Source organism: Saimiri boliviensis, chromosome 9 (genome assembly GCF_048565385.1).
Source record: "Saimiri boliviensis isolate mSaiBol1 chromosome 9, mSaiBol1.pri, whole genome shotgun sequence".
Taxonomy (NCBI): domain Eukaryota; kingdom Metazoa; phylum Chordata; class Mammalia; order Primates; family Cebidae; genus Saimiri; species Saimiri boliviensis.
This window is the reverse complement of record NC_133457.1, coordinates 43402121-43423456: the sequence shown is the minus strand read 5'-3', so window position 1 is coordinate 43423456 and position 21336 is coordinate 43402121. Positions and strand designations below refer to the sequence as shown.

The 21336-nt window shown below is 33.7% G+C and overlaps 1 protein-coding gene across 5 annotated transcripts in view; it reads right to left on the bottom strand.

Annotated features, from left to right (window-relative positions):
- Window positions 1-21336, bottom strand: part of CMC1 (C-X9-C motif containing 1) — an 85100-nt gene that overhangs the window by 13885 nt on the left and 49879 nt on the right. For 2 of the 5 annotated variants that reach the window (XM_074405773.1, XM_074405774.1), the window contains 2 exons: window positions 14209-14301; window positions 11963-12034 (listed from right to left, as the gene is read on the bottom strand). The exons of 1 other annotated variant lie outside the window; for it this stretch is intronic. In XM_074405773.1, coding sequence (XP_074261874.1) covers window positions 11963-12034; window positions 14209-14301 — 165 coding nt within the window. Of the gene's footprint in view, window positions 1-11962; window positions 12035-14208; window positions 14302-15062; window positions 17992-21336 lie in introns of those variants that run through there. 2 more of the 5 variants (XM_039480249.2, XM_039480246.2) reach the window with 2 other exon arrangements.

The window sequence follows — 21336 nt, the reverse complement described above, 5'->3', positions numbered from 1 at the left end:
ATTGCTTGAACCTCAGAGGCAGAGGTGGCAGTGAGCCAAGATCATGTCACTGCACTCCAGCCTGGGCAACAGAGTGAGACTCCAACTCAAAAAAAAAAAAAAAAAAAATCCTAGAAGAAAACCTATGAAGAATTCTTCTGGACACTGGGCTAGGCAAAAAATTTATGACTAAGACCTCAAAAGCAAACAAAACAAAAACAATTGAAAATTAAAGTAATTAAAGAGCTTCTGCCCTGCAAAATAAACCATCAACAGGGTAAATAGACAACCTAAAGAATAGGAGAAAATACTTGCAAACTATGCCTCCAAGAAAGGACTAAGAGATATTGTTGAGGATGCAGGAAAAAAGGGAATGCTTATAAACAGAGCATAAATGAGTTCAGACCCCATAAAAAGCAGTTTGGAGATTTCTCAGAGAACTAAAAATCTAACTGGATAATCCTGCTACTGGATGTCTACCCTAAGGAAAAGAAGTCATTCTACCAAAAAGACACTTGCCCTTCTATATTTATTGCTGTTTACTATTCACAACAGCAAAGTCATGGATTCAACCTAGGTTTCCATCAATGCTGGACTGGAGAAAGAAAATGTGGTACACACAGCCATAAAAATGAAAACACATCCTTTGGAGCAACATGGATTTAGCTGGAGGCCATTATCCTAAGTGAATTAACAGAAATATAGATCAACACTACACGTTGTCACTTATAAGTAGGAACTAAACAACGGGTATGCAGAAATATAAAGATAGAAACTATAGATACTGGGGAGTCCAAAATGGGAGGGAGGGAGAGAGGGAGAGAAGCAGAAAGCGCAAGGGCTGAAAAGCTACCTACTGGTTACTATGATCACTGTTTGGGTGATGGTTTAATAGAAGCTCAAACTCCAGAACTATACAATATATTCATGTAACAAACCTACACATGTACCCCTCAAATCTAAAGTAAAAAATAAAATAAATTTTAAAGATGAATTAATGGTAAACTAGAACCTATTAAAGCTATATGGAGTCAGAATCTTTAAGACAGATTATGTTCCAGGTTCATGATGAGCAGTTAGTTGCAATCAAAGGACATAAACCATTCCAAGTTATAAAACTTTCTGAACAAGGAAAATATGGAATAACAACTGGGGCTTGCTATGTTTAAATTCTTACTCTGTTTCCTAAAGTCACTGTCTTCATTCTTTTATAAATTATCTGAATACAACTTTAAAATATAAAAACTAATAAAATGTATTCACCAGATAACTATCTTTTCTGGGAAAGTTTGGATTAAGGAAGAAATAATCATTATTGTCAAATGCTGTCTGAGACATCTACTAAGATGAGTGTAAATCACCCAACAGTTGTTATGTTAAAATTTTAAACCATACGGTCCAGAAATACCTTAGATTCACATAATTCCAGGGAGGGAATTAGAACAGATAAAAATCCTTACTTCTTATGATATTGATGCATTAAACATAGCTTTAACTTTCAATTATCTGGGACAATTTTTATATTAGCTGCAAGTTAAAAAGATATTATTTTGGACATATTAGGTTAAATAAGTTTTTTTTTTTTTTTAAGAGACAGGGTCTCACTATGTTGGCCAAGCTGGTCTCAAATTCCTGGGCTCAAGTAATCCACCTACCTCAGCCTCCCAAAGTGCTAGGATTACAGGCACGAGCCACTGCGTCTGGCCCTTTAAGATGTAATATTGAAATTAGTTTTACCCCTTTAAATTGTAAAAATGTGACTAATATAAATTTAAAATTGTATATAACTTGCATATATATCTACTGTCTTATAAAACTTTCTGTGATTATGGATATATTCTCTGCATTTTCCAATATCATAGCCTCTGGTCACATGTGACTACTGAGCACCTGAAATGTGGCTAATGTGACTGCATAACTAAATTTTTCATTTTAATATATGTCTAAAGGTGACCAGGTTGAACAACATAGCTAAAGACATTTTTAGTTCCCTATAGTTCAGGTGAGATGGAAACAGTGGCTAATGATTTGGCTACTGCTTTATGATTTAAAACTTATGATCATTCTAGGCTTAGTTATCTTCCATATCTTTCCTTAGAACATATTTTCTTATCCACTGATTCTTTTTAAGCCTATTAAAATACCTAATCAAAATAAAATATTTAAGAAAATAAAGACTTTGGTATAAAATATTCATTCAGTAAACTTTACTTGCTTAGCATGTATTTATTCAACAAGTACTTGTGCATTTATTTGTACACAAAGGAATATTTGTACATATTCATATATATTTAGCTAACGAATAGCTGAATAAATAAGTGAATTAATTGAAGGGGTGCCAAATTTATAATTCTCATTTTCTACTAGGTTTTAGTTGATTTAACTCACTCTAACATTTTAAAATATCTTGCTAAAAATCTATCATTACTGTTATCTAATTTCTTTGACACAGTTCAAAATTTCCAACACTAATTTATCATAATTATCTATTCAGTTTAGTAAAGGCAGTATTCAGAATTTATTCATAAATAAAATTCAAAAAAAAAACAGTAACAAAACTTTTGGGTTTCATAGAAAAATTAAAGTTTCAGGTGGATACTGAGATTCATTATCTCCGTTTATTAGAATATAAGTTTAAGATTAAAATGTGATTCTTGCAAGAAGCAGTTAATATGTAACGCTAGGAACATAGACGATGAAAAAACAAAAGTCAAGAATACATTAATAATGTTTAATAGAAACTGTCTTATTTCACGTGGCCTTTTTCTTGCTTTTCCATTTTCCCAAGTAACTTTTTAATCATTTTTTGTAAGGTAGTTAATAATGTCAATAATAATATCAATTAAAACATGAAAATGGCAAGTAAGATAAACTGAGTGTTTACTCTGTACCAGGCACTACTATACTAGGTACTTTATGTTGATTAGCTCACTTGAATTTTACAAAAAACACTATCAAGTAAGCACTATGATTATCTTCATTTGCCAGATGAATAAACTGAACTTTAAACAGGCTACATCATATTTCCAAGATCACATAGTGTGGCATATATAGACTGTTTTAAAACCAGGTCTTTTAATTTCAGAAAAATATCTCTAATTAATATTGGATTCCACTTACTCCTTTCCAGAACACAGGAAAAACTCCTGTGCTTGTTAGAAATTTCCATGCCCACAATAGAGACTTAGGCCACTTATCTTATATGAGGTCACAAATGAGGCCTGGGAAGCAGGTGGCAATGGCTCATCACATTGTATCACTACCACAGAAAAGAATAAGGTAGATCCTGTTGCTGACTTTTTGCTAAATAACCACTTAGCAGCCATATAAAATAAAATAGCATCAGATACTTCAACTCTCTGATTCCATACTCTGCATTCCAGAATTCCTATAAAATATATTTAAATAATTAAAATAAGGATTTTGTACATTAGAAAGTGGCTTCTTCAAACAAAATATGATGAAGTACCAAATTTCATGTTTCAGATATTAAGTGCTCCCCTAATTTGAAGGGGAGACATTCATACAGCCTAGTGTGGCCAATGAAATCACCAAATTGCCCTTTTTTAAAAGACCATATGAAAGAGATTCCCTAAGTCTCCCCAAATACATTTTTCTTACATATTCCCTCTTTGCTGTCCCACATAGTCTTCGATGTTAAATGGACCAATTCATTAATAGGTATTCAACAAATCAACTGACTCCCCCCACCCCCGCACAAAAAAAGGCAAACTTCCGAACATGGATCCTTCTAGGATTTCTTGTCACTAGTAGATGCTTTGCCTTCCCTCATCATCTACACAGTGGGGAGACAAAAGTAAGATCCGTGTTTTCAGTAATGCAAGAAATAAACTAACCTGCTGTACTTTTTCATACTTGCAAGTGGTTTACAGCCCATTCTGGCAATAAGTATGAGCCAACAGTGACCATTAAACACTACTTATTGAGGGTCCTGGACAGAACCAGCTCTCTTGTTCTAGACTTCTGAAATCAAAAAAGTTAGAGCGTGAAGGCCTTTAGAGGTCACTTAATCTAAACTCTTAATTCAGAAACTGTTTCCTACTGCATTTTACTGTTTAAACATTTGTGGTGACAGAAAACTCTTTATTTCACAAGGTAGCCAGTTCCATTGTGCATGTGGGAGTGTAAGGCGGGGGTGGTTATTTCACAAGGTAGCCAGTTCCATTGTGCATGTAGAGGTGTGTGGCGGGGGTGATTATTCCATTGTGCATGTGGGGGTGTGTGGCGGGGGTGGGGTGGGGCGGCGGGAGTAGCACAGACTGAAAAAAGCTAGTCTAATACTGCCGATTCATCATATACTATAGGAAATAACATTCATAATTTTTTCTCATCTTCTGCCTCAGCACCAGTTCAAACATTACTGCCTCCTCAAGGTATGTGATTTCCCTTTGTCACTCTCTTTATAACAAGTTCATTTGTCAAATTTATTTATTTAACAACTAATTTAAAAAACATTAGCATCTCCTATGGGGGCGGGGGGAAACAAATGCATCCATAAAGACAACAATTTCTCCAAATTCAATCACAGTAGAATTTTTCATTCATTTCAGATATAAAAATAACAATGTGTATATCTTTCTTAACAAATATAAATCAGTAAGCTGAGTGCAGTGGCTCATGCCTGCAATCCCACCACTTTGGGAGGCTGTAGCAGGAGGATTGCTTGAATCCAGGAATTCAAGACCAGCCTCAGCAACACAGTGAGACCCCATCTCTACAAATAATTTCAAAAATTAGCTGGGTATGATGGCACACACCTGAGGCTCTATTTACTTGGAAGGCTGAGGTGGGAGGATCACTTGAGCCCAGGAGGTCAAGGCTGCAGTGAGTTTGATCGTGCCACTGCAATCCAGCCTGGGTGACAGAGCAAGGCCTAGTCTCCAAAATAGTAAGTAAATAGGTTCCTATTTGTGACTAATCATTGAAAGAATAAAATATTATTAGCCATTCCTCATCCTGTCTTCTCTCACCTGAAGCAAAAAAATATTTTTATATAAATGTGGCTTTTGGTGATGCCATCAAATCTATCACAGTAACACTAACTGCTTAAGTGTTAATATTATATCATGAAATCGTATACAGCCATTAAAAAATAGCACACTAATAAAGAATGATCTCCAAGATTTAAACGTGAAAACAGCAAGGTATAGAAGAGTCTATTATAAAATGTTATCATTTCTGTGTCTGGGGTACGGGTGTGTGGGCGTGTATGTCTGCAAGCACATAATGACTATGAAAGAGTATTTAAGAAAACTGAAAACTATGGTTATTTCACAGGAGGAAAACTGGCAGGGAGAAGAACTGAAGACACGTATTTGTGTTGTGTTTTGGTACTCCCTACACCTCACAGAACATTATGAAAAAAAAAAAAAAGAAGAAGAAGAAGGAAGGGAAAAAGGGAGGCAGGGAGGGAGGGAGGGAAGAAAGGAGGAAGAGAGAGAAAGAAAGAAGTGAGAGAAGAATGAAAGATAGAAATCGTCTCCGGTGCAAGAGACAGGAGAGTGGGGTCTACAAAGAGGAGCCTTGGCTTCTAAGAGCAGAGTGAAAAAGCCAGTTCCCTCTCTCGTTTTTTCCTAAGCAGACCCTTCTGCCCTAAATTACTGTTTAGTAACAACTAGATGGGGAACTTCACTGTATCTCATTAGAACTTCCTGTTCATTGCACTCTAGGAATGTTTCGGCAATTACGGCTTAATTTTATTAAATGCTAATTGTTCTCGAATATAAATGTGGATATTACTTTTCAAAAATATACAAACTACATAGATCCTACTGTTTTCATTATACCAGTATCAAGCAAAAAAACACTATTCCAGTGTAAAGTGACACTATTAAAAGTCACACTATTGGCTTTCTTTTAATTTAACACAGTCACCAACTGCCAAAATCGAAGAAATCTGACAATGATAACACGTGTTACCTTGCTAATAAATAAGTCCAAATTTTCAGTTTTAAGGGAAAAAAAGGAGGAAGTAAAAGACATGTTATACTAAATTTAATTAAACATTTAATAGGTATAGTATCTGCAGTTAACAAAGCAAATCGATCCTTTCAGTTCTAACAGCAGTTTATTTAAAGACTTGACAATTTTACTGCTTAAGAGCAAGTCCTATGGAGGTGTTATCTCACCATTTATATTTTCACAACATTTATGATATTGCTATCACACTCTTAAAATAAATGAAAAGCCCATGCCACATTTCAGACCAATATAATGTTAGACTATTTTTATTTCTGAAGATAAACATTAAAATAATTCTGTATTGCTCACTTTCTTCTTGTAATGTTGAACATTAAAAAAAGTCTAACTAGGACTTTTTTTTTTAAGTCCCAGGTATACTTGAAAAGCAGAGGTTTAATCACTTGGTTTTAAAATTAGTCACTAGAAAATATATCATTATAAAATTGTGACAACAACAGCATCTTATGACAAAATTATTATGCTTTTAATTTTCTATTAAATTGTGATTTATTAGCTTGCTACTTTAAAGATTAGACTGTGTATAGAATGAATTTAGTGGTGCATTTAATGAGACAAGAAGGTAGAAGGATGAACATGAAGATTATTTTACATTGTAGTGCATGAGCTATTTGATAATTCTAACATAGTACAAAAGAAAGCTTCTCTCTAGATGGATCATGGTTCAGTTAACATCACTGAATATCTAATACCTCCAACTCAATTAATTCTCACCTGATTAAGATCAGACTGATATTCAAACTAAATCATCTCTCCAGTCAAGTAGAAATCAATATTTCTGATTTTACTTTTAAATTATAATAGAAAATAAAATGCATGCATCTTCAATAGGCCAAGAGTAGCTTTTCTATTCTAGTCTACCATGGCATGGATAACACAGTTGATTAAAGAATTATTCTAATTTGAGCACCAATATGTAGCAGAATCTGATTAATTTGAACACAGAGATGGAGTAAAGTAATTAAATATATCTTACACAGGGCAAATAGAAAATTGACATAAAATAAACTTGACTTGTTTAAAACAAACCTCACTATTTATCAGCTCAAGTAGTTAGAAATACAGTTTTATTAAAGACTGATTATGCTCAGAGAAGAGGCTTGTTTCAGGCACAGATATTTATAAGGAAGATAAAGAAACAGCTTTTGTTGTATCATACTCTTTTTACCACTACCACCTCCAAAAAGCATGTAGAGGCTTAAAAACAACCAAATTATTTCTATAGACTTTCCCAGAAAAAAACAGAACATACTGACCCATCTTTGTTGAGCACAGAAACTAGTGAATCCAAGAAAAAAATGCTTACATATTTGCAACTGTTACTACTAAACAGAATATGAAATAGAGGTCCCTCCTCTTTCATTTCTTAATTCTCTTCAAATTTAAGATAGAGAAGAATAGTAAATTATTTGTTGGATTAATTTAATAGAAATGACTTTTTGAGCCGGACGCGGTGGCTCAAGCCTGTAATCCCAGCACTTTGGGAGGCCGAGGCGGGTGGATCACGAGGTCAAGAGATCGAGACCATCCTGGTCAACATGGTGAAACCCCATCTCTACTAAAAATACAAAACATTAGCTGGGCATGGTGGCACATGCCTGTAATTCCAGCTACTCAGGAGGCTGAGGCAGGAGAATTGCCTGAACCCAGGAGGCGGAGGTTGTGGTGAGCGGAGATCATGCCATTGCACTCCATCCTGGGTAACAAGAGCGTAACTCCGTCTCAAAAAAAAAAAAAAAAAAAAAAGAAATGACTTTTTGCTTGTTAGCAAACTCAAAAATTCAGATGAAAATGAGAAAAAACTTTTGAATTTAAAAAAATATATTTAAGAGAGGAGAACCACAGATAAATGTACAATTTACTAGATTTAAAATAATTTAGAGACTACTTAGTATATACTAAGATTACAGACTATATATTTTCATTATATGTAATATGTATACTTTATATATATAAATATTTTTTACACAGAATATTATATATAAAATATACTTTACTATTTCTTCATATATATATATTTTATTGCACTCTAGGTTCTAGAGTACATGTGCAGAACATGCAGCATTGTTGCATAGGTATATACATGGCAGTGTGGTTTGCTGCCTCCATCCCCTCATCACTATTTCTAAACCTCACAAACTAGGTTATTAACCACGTACTAAATATTCATGGGTGTTTCTTACTTCAGATGTGCTTTTCTTAGTGTCTTAGATATATATTCCTTCACAGAAAAAGTATGAGGAACCAAGACTTAAGCAAATTAATGTGGAAGCATAGATTTCCAAAATTCGTATCCAATAAGCCATACAAGTTACCTATAGACTATAATTAAGGGCATGAAAATCAAAATTTGACAGATACAGACAAATATCTCTAAGACTTGTAGACACAGGCTGAACTACCTATGCAACTTGGAAATTGAGTAATTTGCATGTTAAACACAAAAGAATATTCTTTACTTTCATAAAAGGCTCCATCCTGTTTTTCTTGAACCAGATCAACATCTCAGTTTGGTTTTCTTACTTATGACTGAAGCACAGTTTCAGAGAAATACTTTTTGTATCCATCTTTATATAGATTATGTATACACAAATACATAATGTGTATGTGTAAAAATACATGAACAGCGCAAGCACAGAAACTGTAATGCACCACTACAGCACATGTCCCATGTTTAAAGGTACAGCTGTTATTTTCTTCGAGATCATTGTTTGCCTTGTAGGTCTGGAAATACAGAATCATCAGATCTGAGGACTTGTATTTTTTTTGGCTGGAATTTTTGTTTTATGTAAAATTTCACAATTTTAAATAGCTAACTTTGTTTTCTAAAACACTGCAGAGGAAAAACAAAATATGTCGCATAATGACTCCCAGCTGAAGGCTGATGGTCTGTGTCATCTGCTGTAAGAGTTTTCTTGAACATTTCAGCCCTGAAATAATTATACACTTATGGCTATTCCTACAAAAACTACTATCCCCACTCAACAACTATTAAAGCAGAGGTCTTCATAATTATATTTTAAACAGCACTGTAGAACCTAGGACAGAGGAATTAAATGGAGACTTTTCCTGTCTCTAATTCCACAGGTCTCATTCTCTTCCATGGTCCTATGAGGCTGCCACGGTAATGGCGGATATAGTACAGTTCAACAGGGATTCAAATGGGCCCTTAACTAAAAGTTTACATTTCCCTTAAGCCCACACTGTCTTATGGATCAGTTACTAAACCTCTCTAAATGTATGCTCCAAGAAGCACTTTAGGTAAGAATGCTCTATTTGAATGGATGTTACTTTATAAAGCGGTTTTATCCCCTCCTTTCTTAAATTACCAAATACATATTAAGCTATCGAATAGTTTGTCTATTGTCCTCAAGAAGTCTCCAGTGGAGCAGCAAGGCAGTAACACATTTAAAATAAAACAAATAAACAAATAAGTAAGTAAAACAGAAATTTTGGAAAGATGGCAAGAAATACCACACAGCAGTAAAAGACTGATTGCCCAAGGAGGCCATATGAATAACTAAGAGTTTGAATGTGGAAGGGCTCACCACAGGCTACTAGAAAGGCAGCACAAAATTTGAAGAGCTATTCCCATATTTGCAAAAAGAGAAGGAAGAGTTCCAAGAAATGTAAAACAACAAACTTCACTTTTGTTTTTCCTATTGCTCTATTAAACAATTGGTGAATACAAACAATAATGATTTAAAATATTTCTAGTAAGTTTACATTGTTAGAATTCAAGATAACAGATGTTAAGTGAAAATCATAGCACTTGGTCTTAGAAGCTACTTAGAAGACATTTTAAATAAAAATTTACATGTGCTCTACATTTTATTAGTAACTTTTATTAAAAAAAAATAAAAATAAGACAGCTCATCTCAGGATCTGGAAATCCTATTATAAAAACACAAGAAAGTGGCTGTCACAGTCTTATTTGTTAAGTTCCACAAAGAATATTTTTAATTTTAAAACAGAATGTCAACAGGGTTGACTGAAATAAAGAGAAATAAATTAATGCTAAATAATTACTAAGGAAGTTTTGTTTATGGAAATGAATAATTCAGTGTTTTACAAAGTAAATTCAAGCAGCAGCTGCTTTGCTGACATTAAGCTAAAAAGAGCTTCCTCAAAAATGTACAAACTTTAAAACTAAAGAATCATCATATTTTTTTAATGTAAAAGAGGAAGTTCTAAGTTGTCTGGTTTTAGCATAAAATATTACATGGTTACAATGGTGATCAACCATTTAAGGAGTCTCAGCATTACATTTTTCATGGGAGGTATCTGTCACATTCTAGTTTACTGAATATATGCATAATTCCTGGCCTGTTAAGTCTTATAACAGCTGGGGGCAGAGACTAATTCAGATTTCTAACAATCTGTTCGTATATATGTGTACTCAGGGCTGTATTTTAAACCTCTATTTCTTAGTATGGACCAGGTGAAAAGAAATTGAAAGTAACCAGCTTAGGGCATGCAAATTCTTATTCTATAAAATGGTAGAAAACCCAAATAATACAGTTGACCCTTAACACCACAGGTTTGAGTTGCACAGGTCCACTTATACTTGGGGGTTTTTTCTTCTCAATAAATACCATTCCATATCTATGGGTTCCATGTCCACAGCTAAACACAGATGAAAAATACAGTATTCATGGGATACAGGTTTTGGTTTCCTGGGGAGGGATGGGGATCCCGTAACTAATTCCCTGTAGATACCAACGGACAACTGTATATTCTCAGTTCATTCTTTTGGCAAATATCTGCTGAACATTTCTATATACCAAGCCTGTTTTAGGTTCTTGGTATACATGAGTAAAACAAACCAGGATCCCTTATTCTAGAAGAAGTATTGTGCAGTATGTTACAACATGGTAAGAGTTACAGAAATAGAGAGAAGTTAAGGGGCATGGGGGTTATGGAAGAAGGATCTAGTAGGTTACATTTTCAGTAGGGTCATCCAGGTAGCCCCCTCTAAGGAGATTTTTGGTGAAAAACTTAAAGGAAGTAAATAAATCAGTAACATAATTTTTATAGCCAGTAATATGATACAGATACTGAAGTTTCTTATTCTATACATATTTTTAAAATATTTTCCAGAAAAATGAGCATAAAGAAAAAAATAACAGTAGATAAGAATAAATTTTCATATGAATTCCTAAATACAGTATGGGTAGTATAGCCTGGTCCAAAGAGATGGCATATCTACTAATGCCAATGTAAAAGTTCCTAAGTTACTCTTGTGGGAATCAGACAGGGCTTAATTTTACAATGTCACTAAAATGAAAGCAAAAGCTAAAGATAAAAGACATACATTAAAAATGCCTTAAACATCTAAGAGTAAAAATGAGCTCACGTTAAAATAAATTTGTTAGAAAAACATTATTCAGTAAAGGTATTTCTGGGATAGCACAGTATGAACACTGCATTCTTTGCTCCTTCCAGACTACAGATTCTTGTTTTGCTTTGTTTCTAAAGAAAATAAAAATAGTAATAATCAGTATGGTAAACTAAGCATCTCTTTAACTTCTCTGTGGGTAACAAAGAAAAAAAAGTTCAGTTAATAGCCAAAGCCTGAGTTCTAACATAACTAGTTCTCTGAGTAATAGGCAATATGAATCCTGTCTGATGTTTTGGAATGACAAATCTAGAAGTAACCACATCGGAATGCACTAAGAACCAATTCCTCTATTTTATCCAACTCAATGAACACAAACATATTTCCTAAAGCAAAAATGTGAAAAAGAATTAAGGAACTACAAGTTAAAAAAAATTTTTTTAATTCATAAAAATGTCTGAAATACAGTAAATGTAGGATTTCTGGTATTATTATTTTGACTTTAACTTACCTATATCAGTTTCCATTAGCTTTTTAACTCACAACTACAGCATTTTATTTTTATTTATGTAATACAAGCAAATTAATAAACTTCTGGTACTCACTAATGTTTATGTAGCTATGTAAGTTCCTCCTCTTACTTACTTTGGGAAATCCTATGAAAAATTCTCCCAAATCCATCTGACATCTGCAGTGTTTCATAAAAATTTGTTTGTCCTGAATTGTAAATGAGAAAAATTTATTTCACATGACGAAAAGCAAATAGTACCCCTAAATTTTGCTACTTAATGATAATACAATTTGCAACTTTAGAAGCCTATTCTGCAAGAAAATAAAGCAATTATAAAAATGTTTCCATATTAAGGGGAGTAAATTTGTATACATAACCACTGAGTAAGGTTCTCCTGACTGCAACTCATTTATATAAATTTTTTGACAGAGCTCTCTTACGTAAATGCTCCAAAGTTAAGTACCATTAATGGGCATACATGAAGTTATGGCAGAAAAGAAGATCCTGTTACAGTACTTTCTACATAACCTGACGTGAATATTTTAAAGGCCATTTTACAAAAACCATATTTACTCTAACCAATTAACATGAGTTCTTCAAAACTAGCAATTATTCTCCTATTTTATTTGAAATCCATACAGTTCAAATTTAATCTTATATCGAAAATATAAAAGGTCTTGGAAGAAAATTAAAGATTTTACAAAACTAAAAAGGTTTTCAAAATACTTTTAGCCAGGCATGATGGCTCATGCCTATAATCCCAACACTTTGCTGAGGCAGGCAGATTGCTTGAGATCAGGAGTTTGAGACCAGTCTGGCCAACATGGTAAAACCCCATCTCTATTAAAAATACAAAAATTAGCCAGGCATGGTGGTGAGTATCTGTAATCCCAGCTACTTGAGAGGCTGAGGCAGGAGAATCACTTGAACCCAGGAGGCGGAGGCTACAGTTAGCTGAGCACACCACTGCACTCCAGGATGTGTGACAGAGTGAGACTCCATCTCAAAAAAAGAAAAAATGCTTTTAAAGGATGGTATGTTTTGTTTTAAAATCCAGAACCTAAGACTTAAAAGCAATTCTTCATTAAAAGGTGAATGTCTTCTTGTTATCTTACAACCATCTACCTCAAACTTAATATGTCCAGGTTCACTGTTTCTTACAAATCATTTGAAATCAAACTCCTGGCATCATCATGCTTCTCTTGAGTGGTCTTCTCTTTGATGACCAAGCTTTGTCAAAGACCCTTTTGATGCTTCACATTCTCACTATCACCTCTCCCGGCAGCCCCAAAAGAGAATTCTCTCTATTTGTAGCTTAATCAAATGGAAAGCTTCCCTTTTTTCTAATATCAACTCCACCACCCAGCTTGAGCCCATATACTGAACAACCACAGTATTTTATCTCTCAATACCCAGGCAGACACGAGGAAGAAAACAGAACTATATGAAATTAAGGGGATGTAAATTAATAGAACTACTGTACTTATCTTCCTACAAAATTACTATTCCTATTAGAGACATATAGGAAATCACTAAAGCCATGATTAGCATATACAGATATAAAAGAGAACCGACTGGAAATTCAAAATACTCTCAACAGTATGGACAACCAGGGCAAACTCTTTTAAAGGTAACATTTACCTAGATAAATGCAAATTCCTATATTTAAGTTAAAAATACTTTCGGCCGGGCGCGGTGGCTCAAGCCTGTAATCCCAGCACTTTGGGAGGCCGAGGCGGGTGGATCAAGAGGTCGAGAGATCGAGACCATCCTGGTCAACATGGTGAAACCCCGTCTCTACTAAAAATACAAAAAATTAGCTGGGCATGGTGGCATGTGCCTGTAATCCCAGCTACTCAGGAGGCTGAGGCAGGAGAATTGCTTGAACCCAGGAGGCGGAGGTTGCGGTGAGCCGAGATCGCGCCATTGCACTCCAGCCTGGGTAACAAGAGCGGAACTCCGTCTCAAAAAAAAAAAAAAAATACTTTCAAATTTTAGAATAGAAAGACATTTGATAAGTTCAATGTGAATCAACAATTTGATGAAGTATGACAGAACAACTAAACCAATCTTATTGTCAGTGCCACAAACACAACTGCAAGGAGCTCTCAGCACATTTATGCTCATTTCTGGAGAGCACATTTCTAGATTAATCTTGACAAATAAGCACATTCCCATAGAATGGCAATAAAAATATTAAGAGATATTTTTAGAAACCACAATGTAGGCTGGCGTGGTGGCTCATGCCTATAATCCCAGCACTTTCGTAGGCTAAGGCAGGCGGATCAAGAAGTCAGGAGTTCGAGACCAGCCTGACCAACATGATGAAACCCCATCTCTGCAAAATATACAAAAATCATCCAGGCATGGAGGTGTGCACCTGTAATCCCAATACTCAGGAGGCTGAGGCAGGAGAATCGCTTGAAACCAGGAGGCGGGGATTTAAGCCAAGATCGTGCCATTGGACTCCAGCCTGAACAACAGAATGAAACTCCATCAAAAAATAATAATAATAATGTATACAAACAGCATATTACATATTAATCATATCTTGGAAATCTACCTAAGGCATCTATAGAGTATAAAATGTTTAAATTTAGCCAGAAAAGAAACCTCAGGAAAGGGAATGAGACTAAAGTAAGTCATTACTAAAGTAAGCTGAAGTAAAATTCTAGGTGACTTACATGTAAGAGCTTAGGCTTGATGCTATAAACCGTGGGGAATAACATGAACTAAACTGATCAATTCAAAAAGCTTTACCTAGCAACAATATTTGGGATAAGGGTAAAATTAGGGAAGAATGAGGAAAAGAAGTTATCTAGATAGAAAAAGCTAGTCTCCATGCTAACATAATAATTGAAAGATACTGAAGACAGTTTGGAGTAAAACTGCAAGATATTGTAAGCTCTTAAACCCTCCCTCAACATTCTATAAGACAGAGTTTTAAAAAGGCAAAAGTTGGCTAGCTACCACTATACCATAAAAGGGGAAAAGGCTCATACCATGAATTTCAAAAAGTAGGTAAGAAAGAAAAGATTTTGGCAAAGCTCAGCACACCACGGATCCTAGCCTCTAGAATGAACTGGGTAAAGAAAATGAGTTAAAATAGCCTGTGAACTCCCATTAAATATTCCTTTTTTGAGACAAGTAGACAGAGGGCATAAATAGGAAGCCCAGAGAAAAGTAAAACAAAACAAAACAAAAACATTTAATATTTAAAAAACCTCTACGCACCTTCAAAGGATTTCAGCAGGGGCTAGAAATACCACCAGGTATGCCATTTTCAGGGACCAACACTTAACAGAAGATAACCCAAAGGTAACCCCACAGAAAAGAAGAAACATTCCTGAAGGCTACTTAACAAAAACGCTGCATTGGCCATGTGCTCCCTTCTCCCCCTCCCTCAGGCTTCAGGAAAGTACATAAAAGAACACCCCAGCCTGCACAATATAGCCCACAGGAGAAAACAAACATCAGAAAAAGGTGGCAGAAGTGTTAAAGAGCATTCACCCACAATTTTTCAGTGAAACAGCACGGCAACTCTGCAAACATGCCTAAGGAAAAGAAGATTCATCTCAAATGTCACCCTCTATTAGAACTTAATAAAAACATAAATTCAAGAAAACTAGACTTCAAGGAATAGTTGATAAAACAGAGTGAGATGACAGAAGAGATAAATTGAAGACCAAAATAAATCTATAAGTGCTAATAAATATATTAGAAACATAAAAGGAATAACATAGACACAGCTAAAATTCAAATGAGAAATTTTATTTAAATTAATCAAGATAATTACAGTAAATATGGAGGTGATCCCAGTGATCCTAGTTTCCTAGCATTTATGTCCTTGTGTAAGCCCCTCTCATTAAGTAGACTAAACCTAGTGATCTGCTTCTAAGCAAGAATATGGTAATGTAGACAGGATGTCACTTCCATGACTGAGTTACAAAAGACTGTGGCATATCTTACAAGATATTCTCTCTCATCTTCTTGGCTTGCATATTTTGATAACGTAAACTGCCATGTGGAAAGGGCTCAGGTGATAAGGAAGTGAGGCTATCAGGCCAACATCATATGGGGGACTGAATGCTGCCAACAACCATGAGTGAGCTTCAAAGCAGACCCTTCCCCAGTCAAGGTTTCAGATGAGATCACAGACCCTTAACCAACACATTAATTGCAGCCTTGTGAGACACTGAAGCAGAGGGCCTAGTTGTCATACCTAGATTCCTGACCCACAGAAACTACAAGATTAACAAATCTGTGCTGTTTTAAGCTATTACATTTTGGAATAATCATTTACGCAGCAAGTAACATCAAACGTTAATCCTTGTTTTAAAGTTTCAAGGATGATTGGTTATCTCTGAGGAGAAGAATTATCCACCCCCCCAAAAAAAATTCAATTACAATTTAAGTTTTCTAATGTTAAAAAAAAAAATGTACAAACCAAAAAAGTACAGTATGTTCCATAAATAACTGATACAAGATATATCCCAGTTAGGCTTCCAAACTCAAGGATACAGGAAGAATTATTCTAGGATCCAACCAGAAAAATCACATCACCTATGGTAGGGTGATTGCAAGGTAGGGTGGGGATGAAAATCAGGCTGGTCTCAGACTACCTAAAGCAACATTTAATGTCATAAAATACTGATGCAATTGTGTATGTACAAAGTTCTGCGGTAGAGAAAATATGACCTGACAACATTATGTCCACACTACAAGTGACAAGCAGTCATTCCCAACCATGAAAGATATCAAGGATTCTAAAGTCCAAATTTTAAAGGATAAAATGTGATGCGCACTGGATTTATGGTTACAGAAAATAATATAAGTATTATAAATTATGACAATGTAAAATTACAACTTACAGAAACTGGGACCTAAAAAAGAAAATGTGGGAGAAGTATAATTGTACTTTCATACCAGAGAATCACTCAATACTGTTCAAAATTAGAATATGGCGTTAAAACATTATTACTCAAACTTGTCAGTGAGTTTCATAATATGTTTTCTTATAATGGAGGCAAGTAACCTTTTATCGAGAAACATTTACATAAACTTTAGCAAATCTTTTGTTTTCTAAATTCCACTGAAAATACAGTGCATATAATATAATTCCATCGTACATCCTTTTGTTCCCAGAGACGTTTGTATTTGTGAACAGCAGAATTTAGAATAATTTTTGGAAAGCATTTCGTATTTTCTATATTACTTATATAATTTGAATATCCTTTTTATTAAAAGCATGATGTTGTTTTCCCCCAAAACAATAGAATGCAGGAGGGAAGTACATACTAAAAGCCTGAAGCAGGGGAGAGATACTGAAAATGAAGTCTCACGTATTGTTAGAAAGATTCCTGCATTGGTAATTAGTTAATCTCACAGGCTTGATCTACAGTTAAGTTTCTGAGATCACGGACTTTCTCCCTAAATAAAGATCTTTGCAGCATAAAAATTCCTGTTTTCTATTACATTAATTCTAGAATACTTGGCCTGGCTTTCAAGGAGCATCAAAATATGACCCTAAACTACAACTACATTGTTTTTATATAATTAAACTAATCTTCTCACTGTCCCACAAATATCTCATGCTACATTCAGCTTCTATATCTTACTACCTATGTGGAATATCTCCTAAATAAATAATTTAGGTGTTTCCATTTCATAGACTATTCCTTCCCCAATACTTAATAAGATAAACAAAATGAATTTTAAAAAGTAACTGAATGTTACCTAGCTAGTTTATTTGTTACACAAAATTCTTCCTAAAGTCTTAAAATTTAACTAAAATATTCCTTCAGAATTTTTAGAGCATTCAGACTTTTCTACACTGAAACATAACTATAAATACTGTTTTGTAGACTGCATGAGTCTTAACTCAAAAAACTTAAAAAATAACCTCAAAGAACGTAAAAATTTTAAAAATATATTTAAAGAAATTCATCCAAAAATTAAAAAGAAAATAAAAGAATGATACAAATGGACCTGAATAGAAATATGTTCTTAAACCTCTGATATGGTCCTCCCAACCAAATATTTCATATTATATATTTTTAAAAGGTAAGACTATATATTTGTATAGAATGCTACAGTTTACAAAGTGTTTTAATATTTACTTTTTACTTCCAAAAATAATCTTAAAATCGTAATTATCTACAAAAGGACTGCAAGTATACTTAAAAACAAGAAACTATAAAAATAAAAATTATAAAAAGTATTACAGTAAGAAGCAATCAATCAAACTTTATTAATTTATCACATAAATATATTCATCATAATCCTCTTTGACAACACAAAGCTACATTTGGAAGTAAGCAGTTAAAGCTTTCTTTTCTGTTTTTCCTCTCAACCATGATTAAAATGTTTATATTCCTTGCTTTAATATTCCAATACACATTCAAACTGTGGCACTTGCAATTTTACATTTACCTTTAATAGTAACTATAAAACCTAAAATTATTTTTAATTCGATTCTTCAATTTTTCCTAAATTGAAGATCAAAAATTTCCTAAAAAAAAAAATTTAACACTTAATGTTACAATTATGGTAATGATCAAGAGCAAGGGTAAGTCAATGTAAAAATGAATAAGCTTTAATGATACTCTTAACAGGATTTTCAGAAATTTCTACCACAAGATGGAGATAAAATAGATATATTTACATATTTCAAAAATATATAATTGAATTAATTCATTTGATATCACTTGGCTCATAATTAGAAATATGTGCTACTCTTTATTATAAAGGTAAACTCATTTCACATGTGATCAATTTTAATTCAGTTATTTCCAAAATAAGATTTTAATAAGATAAAGATATATAACGTTTTCATGTTCCAATTCATTTTACACAAGTAACTACCAGTAATAAGGTATTTTTAAAAACACATTGAAGAAGATTCATATATCAATACCAGAGCTGTTCAATAAATTTTCCTGTAATGATTTAAATAATCAATGTCTGCATCATCAAATATGGTATCCACAAGCCGCATGTAGCTACTAGGCATTTGCAATGCAGCTAGTGCCACTGCGAGACTGAATTTTAAATTTTGTATGATTTTAATTAATTGAAAATGAAATAGCCAATGTGACTACTGACTAATATACTGGGCAGCACAGAGCTATATTATAGTCAATTTAATATTTTAATATATCAAAATCTAATCACAGTTTTCAGAGTATAAAATAACACACAAAAACTGAACTTTAAAAATAAAATTACTATACATCAATAATAGAAACTAAAGATTCTGACCATTAATAATAGAGATTTTTCCAAAATAGAAAAGCTCAATATAACTATAATGGTAAAAATAAAAACCAACAGATACTAAAAGAAGTAAAGTTTACAGCATCTTTCAAAGGGAATAAAAGAGCATATATTAACACACACTCATGTATACACACAAATCTTTTTAATGCATACAAATAACCACATGAATTTTCATATTTAGTATAGAAATGTGCTTAAATATTTAAATATCTGCACATAAAATAAACATATTTACTATTTGCACAAGTTCAAAGTTAACATTTCCAACAATAGGGGAAAAATTGCTACCTCTTACCAAAACAGGAGGAGTCTAACTCTGAAATTACAAAGTAGAGCACTTTGCACCAGAGACAGATTCCAATATACATGAAGTGGACCTCAATCAATGCAAAGTTCGGCATCAATTAAACTAGAAAGCCAGTTGCCATTCTGTTTTAAACTGAGAGAAACAGTCTTACTAATCCAGATAAAGATGCCAATCAAAGGTGTTGAAACCAAAAGGAAAAGTTTCATGATGATCACATCTGATAAAACATAAGAGAGGATTCAAGAAGAAGCCACTTCACCGGAGTCTGTTCTTGGATTTGGGCAGAGAAAGGGAGGAAGCTGATTTAAAAGTGCTATAGAGGTGACATGGAGAAGACAAAAGAGTGCTAGAAAAGAATCTGAGAATTGGTCATCAAATAATACCTGAAAATGTGTTGATGGTTGGACTGTTCCGGCACAAGAGCCCTGACTTTAAAATTAAGAAAACAAAAAGGATGTTTCATTAAACTGTCTGTATATTACAAAACTGGGATATAGTCTTCTCTTTTGCAATAAATAATCAAAACCAGCTTTTTAATGCCAGCCAGGCTCTAACAGAAAATGAAAAATAGGTTCCTACATTACCCTTCCCCGAAGATCTCAGTAAATTACTTCTACATGTGCTGTGTTAAAACCAAACCCCTAGAGGGCAACTGAGCTTCAATTTTTACTTCTTAATATACTTAGTTCCTCAGCAGTTTATAGATACCATGACCTAATTCCTTATACCTTGGAACTTTTCCTTCAATACAAAAAAGAAATGGAAAGAAGAAATTGATATATTTTATTACTAATGAAAAATATCATATGGAATACATTCCTTAACAGTGATAATTCAATGATGAAGACTATGGTACAAACAGGTATATTCCTGAATAAACAGAATCATGAATGAATATTTGAATATTACCACTCTCAGTAGGAATCATGTAGCAGATAGGAAAGACATACTTAACAAGTCTACTTAACATAAACACTTTGCATAACTTCACATTCACTAAATGACATTAAAATTTGCAGCGGAAAAAAGTGCAGAATCCAAATTCAGTAACGATTAACCCTATATAAATTACCCAGTATAAACCACTACAGGAAAAACAATGTTTCTTAAAAGTCAAAATGTTGAGAGGTTCCGGACTGCCCTACTAAGTTAACTCTATTTCATGAGGAAGAAGTATTGATATTCAAATAGGCCCACACAAAATACTGACATAACAAAAAAAAAAAAAAAAAAAGTTATTGTATCAATATAAAAATGTACCAGCTAGCAAGGCCAACAAAGATATCTTAGATTCAGCCTTTTTAAATGAAACTCAAAAATTAGCCATGTACAAGCATAAAATGTATACACCAAAAAGGTAGCATAAAAGAAAATGCTGAGAATTTACCTGGACAATACACAGAATAATAATAACTACATGATAACTTGGTCCAAAAGTCATGGTTTTTTTTTTTTTCATTTTTTATTCGTATAGATGTAGGCAGTATATAAGTGCAGCTTTGTTAAATGGATATATTGTGTAGGGGTGAAGTCTGGACTTTAAGTGCAATCATCACCGGAACAGAGTACCCTGTACCCAATAGATAATTTCTCACTCCTTACCTACTTCCTACCCTCCCATATTTCCTAGTCTTCAATGTCTATTATTCCACTCTCTGTACCCATATGTACATATTATTTAGCTTATAAGTGAGAGCATGTGATATTTGACAGAAAGTCATGGTTTCTTTAAAAACCCAAATGAGTCTTTTACATGATCAAATCTCTTTATCTGTATTATTTTCTACAATATGCATTCACTAACTGGAACAAAATTATAATTCCATCCAGAAACAGCTTTTGAAGGTAAATATGTATTGTGTGTCACCACACAAGTCCTTCCTCCCCAGCAGAGCAGGTCACCAGTACCTCCTTATCTACTGT